This window comes from Cucurbita pepo, chromosome 15 (assembly GCF_057944985.1).
Source record: "Cucurbita pepo subsp. pepo isolate OVF chromosome 15, ASM5794498v1, whole genome shotgun sequence".
NCBI classification, from domain to species: domain Eukaryota; kingdom Viridiplantae; phylum Streptophyta; class Magnoliopsida; order Cucurbitales; family Cucurbitaceae; genus Cucurbita; species Cucurbita pepo.
The window spans coordinates 12,084,938-12,096,232 of NC_141812.1; the positions used below are offsets into that span (position 1 = coordinate 12,084,938).

The window sequence follows — 11,295 nt, forward strand, 5'->3', positions numbered from 1 at the left end:
CACAACCACAATCAAAAGATACAATCATGGAATCCAAACTCCATGGGCAATCTATTTTGTGAACGGTACTTTTGAGTAATAAGCAATTTAACTTACAAACTCCAACACAGAAATCAATGAGATCATAAATAATTCACAAATGGGAGGTTCGAAACCACACAAATGTTGTATGAAATTAAATCACAATGTACAAAGCCGGAGGTGGGGGAACGTTGAGCAAATATGAAACTAAGCTTCTTCACCTACCTTCCCCTAATAATTCATGGAGCATTGGTTCAAAATCATTGGCTGGCGTATGCTTTGCACCAACAACACTCGAACTAGTCGATGCATAACGGCCAGTATCAGGTTCTTCAGTTGATGGATTATCTACAAAGCTTGTAATGTCATCAAATTTCCAATCAGTAAGGTAACCTGGTTTGGAAGTTACAGGAGTCACTTCGATGTCTCCGGTCAGCATTGCCACTACGCGGGACATTGATGGCCGAAGAGCTGGGGATGTTTGAGTGCACAGAAGAGCTACACCAATCACCCTCTTTACTTCCTCCTTGCTGAACTCTGATAATTCAGGATCCACCATCTCAAGTTCACAGTTGTTTTCGTGGAGGTACCATGCCTACAACAAGCAAAACAGGAATTTATCAGACAAAGGAAGCGATATGGAAGCGATGAGGAAGCACCGCCTAATTGAAATGTCAATTTTCTATTGTATACCCTTCTTGAATTAAAACGGCCAAAAATATTATCTATTCACTTGGTGCCTCATAGACAGATTAACATTAATGTCCGAGTGATAATGTATATATTTCTGTCCTCTGTCATTGAGTTATGAGAGAAAATGCAAGGAAAGATATTATTGATCAGTTTTTATTGTTTTCTTATGCTCCTCTCATGTTTCAGCCAAACTGCTAAATTTAAATGATTGCTCGGGACTCTCCAGCAATTGTATGTTCAGATTACTATTGATTTAAGTTCAAGGGTAAAGTTAATAGAGAAGGATGAGAATAATATGGAGGTAATAGAGAAGGATCTGAAAAGGATATGATTTCAAATAATAAGCTTAAGGAGGGTGCTTAGAAAGAGGAAGTATAAGTGGCATCTAAGTGAGAGAGAAGCTCTTTAATCCGTCTTTACATTTTATCTGAAACATTAAAAACTTTTTCAGCCGTAAATCTTCAAGAGTGTGTTAGTTCTTTTAATTTCACTGGAATGGGTTTGAAGATATTTGTTCTACTCTGGGGAGGGGGGTGATCCTAATGAACAAAACAGGAAAAACGAATCATTCTTACCCATTCGAGAAGATAAATTTTGTCTTGCTCTAAGCTTGGGTCTGAATTTGGCCTTCCACTGACAATTTCAAGAGCCACAACGCCAAATCCAAACACATCAGCCTTTTCCGTAAGGTGGCCACGCATGGCGTACTCAGGTGCAAGATAACCACTGCAACAGTAAGCTGGCCAACATTAGTACTTGTACCCAAAGAAAAAAAAGCGAAAACACAATTACTGAATTAATCTTACATTGTCCCAGCGACACGGGTGCTTATATGAGTCTTTTTGTCGTCGTAAAGTTTGGCTAAGCCAAAATCTGAAATTTTGGGAATCAGATTACCGTCAAGCAGGATGTTACTGGCCTTAACATCTCTGTGCACTATGCGAAGTCTTGATTCCTCATGAAGGTAAGTGAGACCCCTTGCTACACCCACGCATATGTCAAAACGTGTTGGCCAATCAACAGTCAAATGTTTATTTCCTGCCACACAAAACCCATGATTAAATACAACTATCTTTGCTTTCAACAGCCGGAAAATTGGATATAAATTCCTTACCAAATAATGCTTGGTCAAGACTCTTGTTTTCTAGAAACTCATAAACAAGGAGACGTTTGTCGGCCTCAATGCAACATCCATATAATTTTACAAGGTTACGATGTTGCACTGCGGATATTGTAGCAATCTCAGCGACAAACTGGCTCTTTCCTTGGTGGGATGCCACTGAAAGTTGCTTCACAGCAACCACTCTTCCATCGCATAGTGTTCCCTGCAAGGATAAAAGAAATCAGATAGTAAGTAATAGCAATACTTCAGAACGTAAAAATAGATATAATCTTCCCACTTCGTACAAACTTCGAAGCAAATACAGTAATTGAAATTGGTAAAACTGTTATGATACGTCATATTCTCACATATAAGATTGACTCAGTTTGAGATAAACTATCCTTTTCCCCGCAATGGTTATAAGTTTACTAAGATCTACAACATTATCTTTTCTTCTTTTACACAAACAAAATTTCCGAAATTTATTGGGTAGTTTCAGATAATTGAATCAGATGTGAATAATACAACAGGAGACAACCATGATAATGACATTTTCCTAGCCCTATCCACTTCTTCGCCATTTTAAAGAGAGACCATACCTTGTAAACAGGTCCAAATCCTCCCTCGCCAAGTTTGTTGGATGGATTAAAGTCGCTTGTAGCACCCCTTAGTTCAGAAAAACTAAAAGTGTACGGTCTAGCATCTATCCCAAGGAGCTCTGCAAAATAATAAAAATAAATAATTGGTATAGATGTGGATAGAAATTACAGTATGCCTCCTCCAATGTAGATCCAAAATGGAAGAAAATACAGCAATAAGGGACCAATTTATGCAAGCATTTAATGTGGAATGCAACAGAATCAAGATGCAAATAACTACGTCGAAGCAGATTCCTTGTAGTTACCTTCATCTTCATAGGCACGACGCCTTTTCCTTCTCTGGATGACAAAGAAAACTGCACCAATAATCAGAAAGAAAACAGATCCTAAACCAACAACGAGCCCTACAATTAGGCCCGTTCTATTATTCTCCTCAGTATTTGGAGGTACGTTGCTGACAGTTGGTTCAAAATCTGCAGAAAAGCTCACTAATTTCAGTACTTGAAAACAAGGACACAACAAAGAACAAAACTTGCCATTACTAATTACCTGGGGTAGCACTGATGGCTGAAACGGAGGGTCCAAAAGCACCCTGATTAGGTATGCAGCAAGTACCTTTGCCGGCCCAAAAGAGATGAATTTCCAGGAAGCTTTCTGTAACTTCAGCCGTAAAATTCTTTCTGACAGCAAGGAAAGACCCACCTGCCTCCTTTCTGATATCAAAATTCTGTAAGACACGATTTCCCTGGAACCAATGATGATGAACTCAGACAAAGGAAGAGAGCAACAGATTATCGCAAAAATGAAGGCACGTCGAAAAATGAAAATCAGTTGGTGAAGGAATAACACAGGACCAAATGGAAATATAATATTAGAAAAATGAAATTTAAAATATAAGGCGGATGACACTTGTTCTTACTGCATAAACAAAACTATAAGTGTTGCTAACACCCATCAACTAAGAAGCATAGACACGGAAACGGCGACATGCCAATTTCTGAAAATGTAGGATCATATTTTTTATTATTTTTACTTTTAGAAGATACAAAAACAACAACCCAAAATGTACATAAAATTAATTAAAAAAACAAAACGTGAATGAAAATTTAAATGTAGATAAAATCCAGTAAGTCATTGAACCTACTTAAACCCAATAAAGACAAAGACCAACATGCAACAAGTGATTTCTCTAATTACAATTTTAGTAATTGAATTTTCAAATTTGTGATTAATAGGTCTGAGCTTCAAAATGCTATGTACTAGATTCCTAAAATTTTAACCTTTTGTCTAATAGTTCACTAAAGTTTACAAATATCTAATATCTCTAAACTTTCAATTTTGTGTTTAATAGATTCTTCACATATTTAACATTTTTTAAATCAATGAATCTATTTCACATAAAAGTGAATTTTGTGTAGGACAATAACATGGTGAAAGTTAAAATATTGTACATTTTTTTAAAATTAGACAGAAACTTAAAATATTGTATCAAATTTCCAGGGCCAACCAACTTAAAAGCCCTTGTCATAACAGTGTCAGGCAAAGCTTCTAGAAAAATATTTTTTTCCTTCGCCTGGAACTATGGTAGAGGAAGACTCATAACAAGATTATATAAATGAAGAATTAAAAAGAAACCTGGATATATATATCAAAGAGACGCCTCCCACGGCTTTGCCATGTATTTGAATCTGGGAAAGCTATTTCTGCAAAATGAAGGTTCACTGTGTAGTTTCCATTCTCAAGTCCCAGTCCATAGTATCTCAATGATGAAGCAGATAGACGCTGTGTCTGAAAAAGTTCTGTGTCAAGGGAGTTTGGGAATTGAGACAATGTCTTGCCTATGTATTCAGGATTGTTGGTCCCAGTGAAGTATCCAGTATTACTAACGGCCCATCTATTTGACTCGGTAACAAAGTATGTAGCAGGACCGAGAGTCTCATTTTCCCTTTCAAACAAAATCCCTGATGAACTTGTGATCTGTGGACCTCCACACTTGATCCCAAAATCAGAATCTGGCATCAACATACAAGACAGGAGTTATGAATAAAAGATATCCACACGTAGGACGGTGCATCTTCTGATTTAACAATTGCCTTATGTCAAAAGTTAGAAGCCAGAGGTAGTTTTTCCTCTTCCTCAGAGAAACAAACAACAAATAGGAAGAATTTATTTTGTAATTTCTACTCACATCTTGGACGGTCTCGATTACAAGGAAAGTTGCGTTGAAGACAATTCAATCCAGAAGGCAAACCACTGAAAGCAAAAGAGAGATGTGTTAAACAGACCACCAACGAAGAATTTGTGAACGCAAGGATATTAAATGAACTCATGGAAATACCTGCTACTTGAACCTTCAATTGTGAAATTGTTGACTACTAAATTTCTGCATATCAAAGCCAATAAGATTATAACATAACCTTCATCTTAATATTTACATTGAGTAGGTAGGCAGTGTATTATTGTCATTTGCATGATTGTAGAGAAAAAGAACAGAAAATCAGTGGCACATTACTTACATCTGTAAATTTTGCTGGTTGATCCAAGGAGGAAAGCTCCCTGATAAATCATTATATGACAAGTCTCTACAAGATCAAGTGGCAAGGCATTAGCACTCAGTACAGAAGTTAACAACCAAAGAAAGGTGTAAAAGGAAAATGTGAAAAATGACTATTAAGATGTGTACTTATCGAGTCAAGCTAAAGATTTCAGCTAAGCATTCCACGACAATGCATGTAGGGTTTTGGAATTTTAAACTTATTTTGAAAAGGTAGACAGATTCTTTAGTGTCTTAGCCAATAAATCTAAGCATGCCAAAAGAACGTGTTGCCACTGTTTTCAAATTGAACAAGCATATGATTGTTTGCCTGAATGAATACCATGCCTTCTCAAAACCTCAATCTCAAAAAGCACGTATTTAAAAATAACCCAAGACATGCATCCTATGCAACTTCTTACTATGAATATTTAAACTTGGTAATCGAGAAGTTTGATAAAAGATGCATTCCGTTGGAGCATAGTGAAATATACAGTAGAATCTTTCATATATCTTTGAGATGGAAAAATTTTCATTTCCCAGGAATACAACATATCTTCCATCTAATTGACCAAAAGAAATATTGCTAAATCAGATCTACTTGTAAGGGGCATCGTTAACTGAAATCAAAATTTACAAGACGAACTCACATATTAAGAAGTGATGCACTCTTCTGTGTAGGTAGGGTCCCATTTAACTTATTATTTCCAAGAAACCTGAGCAAAAGACAGAATATACACTTCAATTCGACAAAAAGATGGTGGGAGTCAGATAGTTAGTGTAGGAAGGGTTGGATGTTACAAGTGTGACAGTGAACTCAAATTGAAAAGCGAGCTTGGAATCTCTCCTGTCAAGTTGTTGAAGCTCAAGTCCCTACAATAGAAAGGAGAATGGAGTCACTCCATAATCAGAACTACAAGAACTTTTAAGAATAAAATGCGATCATCAAATAGGATTCAATTCTCCCCAAGAGCACTAAGTTTCATAATGGTAAGAAAAAAAAAAAAAAAAGAACATGTTACTAGATTTATCATCCAAATGGATTCCATCTTAACTTATAAATCAGTTTGGAGATGAGATGACACCAACACAATTTCTTAAAAGAGCACATGAACACTGTTGTTTCTAGGGTGATTTGGTGAGGCAAGGATATCATACACAAAAACTGACGTACAGGTGTACGAGTCAAATTTGTTTGCAACGCAAATAAATCTAACTTAGCTCATTACAAGCAACAAATTAATTTAAACGGTTATCCGTTGATGAGGAATTCTTACAGCTGGGTAAGTCTACGAAATTCTCCAATGTTGGATGGAATTGAACCTGTCATATTATTATTTCTCAACACCCTGCAAGAAAAGGAACATTATAATCATAAAAACGTTTGGTTGATTGAAAATATAAAAAGATAATAACAGCAACGGAACAAAAAATGGAGCCAACTCACAGGATAGTTAGAGATGCCATATTCCTGATGAATGCTAGAGAAGAGCTCCCATTGGATAAATCACCTATTCTCCTATATTAATTATATATGGAACATTAGCAATGAGTCAAGAAGTACATAGACCAATTACACTGAAATGGTTAAGAGTTACTCACAACTCCGTCAAAGATGTCAGGTTTGAAAATGTCGATGGTATGGGACCTGTAAAAGAGTTTCCTTGAAACCTCCTACAAAAGTGAGTAGATAATAAACGGACAGACCTTCAACTTAACTAGAAATTGCAAGTAACACAAACTTCTGCATAGCATAGTTTGTGTTACTTGCAATTTCTACTCAATTTTGGAGAGGGAGAGGGGGGGTTTGGAGCTAAGAAGAGACATGATAACATAATTTTCTTACAAAGACGTTAGCCCTGTCCAACTCCCGATGAAATCAGGTATTCTGCCACTGAATTCATTGTCTGATGCCCACCTGTTCAGAAGAGAGATTTACATATGAATGATGCATCCTTGGCTGATAATGTTAGGAAAAATTAAAGCCAGAAAATGGATTACACTGTATGCAAGTTTCTTAGGCGTGAAAATGATTGAGGAATACCACCAGAAACTCCAGAGCTATCAATGTATCTATCAAGACAAACATGATCAACAAATTATCAGTATAATGAAACAGTGCAAACACAGAGTAAAGGTAGGATCACCACAACTAAGTGGAACAAAACCCAAGTCAAAGATTGAAACTCGAGACAAATCTATTCATTCAGACCATTCAGCATGCTCAGAAATGCATATCACAGATGAAGGGACCCAAAGTCAAATTCGTATTTTAGATTCTTGCATCAACAAACTCCCAGTTAAAATAAAATGATCATGACCATGAATAGGTAAGTACTATGAGTTAACCCCAGGATAGGGAACCGTTAAGATCAATGAGTTTTTTCTTTCACAAAAGTTGGTTTAGCTTTCAGTCTTTTCTTTCTTTTATGTCACCAACGTTATACTCTTCATCAACTGAAGTTTGGCTCTCAAACATTTACTTGGGTATGCAAATATTCAACATATGAGGTTCGTTTTGTAACATTTTTAAGTTCTATTTATAACTTGTTAGAGTTATATTGATGAATGTCAAATAGGATATAATTCCTATCATGCATACAAGAGTGAGTTTTAATGTGAGTTTTCTATCAATAATAGCAAGTCATCTTTTTCATGCCCGATAAACATAAACAGACTGTGGTATTTCTGGAAATTACAAAAATCATGAGATACGGCAATGGCACATCCAACAATATCCTGAATATAAAAAATAAATAAATAAATAAACTGAGGGCAACCACATGACTACAACATTTTAGGTTTTTATCCCACTGGTCAAAAGTTTGATACCAAAAAATTCAGATCTAGTTGTTGCAAACTAGGAAAGGCAACCCCATAAGCATAATTTACACATGTAGATATAAAAAAAGGTTCAAAATATTTTATAAACAAAAACTAAAAAACAAAGAGAAAGAAAGAAAAGCTTACAGTTCCTTCAACATAGAAAGATTTCCAAGCTCTGGCGGTAAGGGACCAGAGAAATTGTTGGATCCGAAAGCCCTACAATATCAGTCAAAACGCAACAGTTAAATATGGTCATATGAAATATATACAGCCGCATGACATATAATACTAATGATCTGCATTTGTACTCATGAAAAGTTTCATTGGTCCCATTCATAAGAAGGAAAAGACAGAAGCATGCGAGTAAAATTTAGAATTTTTGAGTGCACAAAAAATTATTTCATGTAACTAACAAATCAATTGAAAAAGTTAGCTCCATAGATTTAATAAAAAGCAACGGGATCAGCTAGCTATTCGGATGTCCTCCAGAGTTTAGTAGAAACAGATAACTTACAACAGTTCCAGTTTAGAGAGAGATCCAAGTTCCTTCGGAAGTTCCCCTGATAATGCATTAATGCCCAGGCTCCTAATCATAATTTGTTTAAAGTTAGAAAATGAATGAAATTCCTTAACGTTGATGTTCAATATGATATTATGTCTTTTGAGGTCTCTAGAAAAAGCTATGGATTGTCTTACAATTTCCGCAATTCTGTGAGATTACCAACAGATGGAGATAGCGTTCCAGTCAAGAAATTTTGATCCAACTTCCTGAAAGAAATTCAGTTCAATTTAATTGCACAAGATACCAATAAAACTTTCCACATTACACTTAATATAATATCAAATACATATATATATGCGCCAACATGAACGCAGATTGTTCTAAGAGCTCACGATTCAAATTCTCCACTCAACAAATGATGTAATATTCTAAAAAGTCTGTGTGTGTATATAAGGAAGAAAACATACAGATAGGTGAGGGAAGTTAATGTCCATAGCTCTGGTGGAAGTACACCAACAACGTTTATTGCATAAACGTGCCTGCAAAACCATATAAATAAGATGAATTCAAACTGAACAAGAAAGAAAACAAAGAACTTAGTTTGTTATGAGAAATAAATATGATCTTCTCTGATCTTTTCTTTCAAGTAGATTATATCCTCTTATGATCGACCAGATTTGTCAGGATGCAAAACATACAAGCAATATGGCGGCATTGGTCTTATGGAAAAACTGATTGTTTTTTTTTTTTTTTTAATCAGCGAACATTGCAAGCTTATGGATATACATGTATAAATTCCTGCAACTCAGATCCTTTTTTTTACGGTCCATGTATATCAATGCTTAAACGAATGAAAGTAGTTAGAATCGAATATCTGTAATGGCCCGATCCACCGCTAGCAGATATTGTCCTCTTTGGGCTTTCCCTTTCGGGCTTCCCCTCAAGGCTTTAAAACGCGTTTGCTAGAAGAAGGTTTCCACACCCTTATAAAGGGTGGTTTGTTCTCCTCCCCAACCAATGTAGGACATCACAATCCACCCCTCTTCGGGGCTCAGCGAGCAGCGTCCTCGCTGGCACTCGTTCCTTTCTCCAATCGATGTGGGACCCCCACCAAATCCACCCCCTTTGGGGCCAGCACCCTTACTGGCACACCGCCTCGTGTCTACCCCTTCGGGGAACAGCGAGAAGGCTGGCACATCTTCCGATGTCTGGCTCTGATACTATTTGTAACGGTCCAGGTCCACCGCTAGCAGATATTGTCCTCTTTGGACTTTTCCTTTCGGGCTTCCCCTCCAGACTTTAAAACACGTCTCCTAGAAGGAGGTTTCCACACCCCTTGGTTTGTTCTCCTCCCATCCAATGTGGGACATCACATTGTCACAACTATAAATTAGTTTTATTCATCAACTTGATTCTGGATTTCCATAACTAAACTCAAGTCCCAACAATCGCACATGCAGAATAGGAATGCTCAAGGCAATCGTAAATAAAACTAATCCGAATTGCTCCAGCTCTTCAAATGTAATGCGATAGATGCAGAGAGAGAAAGAGCGAGAGAGAGAGATACAGTTGAGTAATGAGGCAAGTTGCACCGTTGTTGGCTGAGCAATCGCATTTTATAAGAGGATTGAGGTTTCCATTAATGTCAACGGGGGTGGTAGTGTCGACTGCCCTCCCACTGCACAAATTCCCGCTTATATTCCACGCCCCTGATGGCGCCGATATACGCCATTGTCTAAATATGGAATTCAGAGCTCTTGCTGCACACACACCAAAAAAAAAAAAATCACTCAAAAGTCGGTATCAATTTATTCCAATGTAGTTTTTTGAGTAAAGTCTTCAGATTTATGTCTACTTGTTGGTGATCCTCACAAAGATGAATAATCAATTCATGAACAAAACAAAAGAATTCAATTGAATTGAATACTGTTTCTTAATTCTGGTGTGGGAATTCAGAGCTTCTAAGTGGGTCTTTTGGTTGCGTGAAACAAAAGTGAGCAGCTTTTTTTTCATGTCAAAATTACCGGTGTATTCCCTACATATATACATGGGCATACCTCGAATCGCTAGCTTTTTCCTCTGAGAACACACTAAAGGTGGGAGAGAGAGAGAGAGAGAGAGAGAGAGAACCTTGATCAGGATCGGTGGTGGGCTGAGTTGAATTTTGAGCTTCAGACAAAACAGCCAGGTGGCAGACGATGGAAGCAATAGCACAAAGAGCAAAGATGAAACCTGAAGATGAAGACGCCATAAACATGGACATGAAATTGGAAGCTTGATCAGTTACAGACAGAATTATGGAGGGAGGATTGATATAAATTTAGCCACAGCGTATCCTTGGATAGAGAAAATGATATTTTGTTTATAACAATCCTAAAATTCAAGAGATTGGGACAGCCATCGAATTAATGGGATATTCTGACCAAAACCGTGACGACAAAAAATATAACAGAGTTGAAAATTCTGACCAGGAGGTGACGATTGAGACTTATTCAAGTTCTCCATTAATGAATTGATTGTCTTGCTTTACCAATATAAATAATAATAAAATGAGCATGGGAAAGGCAAGTGGCGAAGCAACTAAGCATATAAAAATTGCAGCCCATGTGCTTGAACTCAAACAATTAAGCGTACAGTGGTAGACAAGTATTCTTGGGTCGCATGGAAGTCCGGTAAGCCACCGGCGGGGGCTGGGTTGAAAATCACAGCATAAAATTCAAATTGTAGAGATTAGGTGAGTATTTGAGGTGGCGGGACCGCAAATCTGAGGGTCAAGGGCAAGGTGTGAATAGAGAATTAAGTGGTAGTTTTACCTGATGTGGGTTGGGTTGACAATTCAAGGCTGGTGGCTGACGGCGGTGGCCCTGCATTTATTCACTTGCGCTCTATGCCGACGGCTGTCAATATCAGAATTCATAGGGATTGTAACCAGAACAACGGCGTGCGCGCCTTTTCCGTACACTGAGATGGCCCAAATCGTGTTAAACGTTTGTATTGGCCCCATTTGGACCGCTTCTCC

At 37.3% G+C, this 11,295-nt stretch overlaps 1 protein-coding gene across 2 annotated transcripts; it reads right to left on the reverse strand.

Moving 5' to 3' along the window:
• Nucleotides 1-17: 17 nt before the first annotated feature.
• LOC147789360 (Leucine-rich repeat transmembrane protein kinase) lies at nt 18-10,875 on the reverse strand. Of its 2 annotated transcripts, XM_087117894.1 has the most exons (25): nt 10,745-10,875; nt 10,407-10,508; nt 9,844-10,036; nt 8,744-8,815; nt 8,471-8,542; nt 8,289-8,360; nt 7,919-7,990; nt 6,950-7,021; nt 6,795-6,866; nt 6,551-6,622; nt 6,396-6,467; nt 6,226-6,297; nt 5,750-5,821; nt 5,599-5,664; nt 4,932-4,997; nt 4,754-4,798; nt 4,604-4,668; nt 4,051-4,427; nt 2,965-3,160; nt 2,721-2,888; nt 2,416-2,534; nt 1,829-2,039; nt 1,521-1,752; nt 1,290-1,440; nt 18-616 (listed from the first exon to the last, which is right to left on the reverse strand). In XM_087117894.1, the coding sequence occupies exons 1-25, from the start codon at nt 10,779-10,781 to the stop codon at nt 239-241; spliced, it is 3,126 nt and encodes a 1,041-aa protein (XP_086974020.1). In that variant the 5' UTR covers nt 10,782-10,875; the 3' UTR covers nt 18-238. The 2 variants fall into 2 exon arrangements, with proteins under 2 accessions (XP_086974020.1, XP_086974019.1); XM_087117893.1 differs by lacking the exons at nt 10,407-10,508; nt 10,745-10,875 and adding an exon at nt 10,334-10,352.
• Between the last annotated feature and the right edge of the window lie 420 nt (nt 10,876-11,295).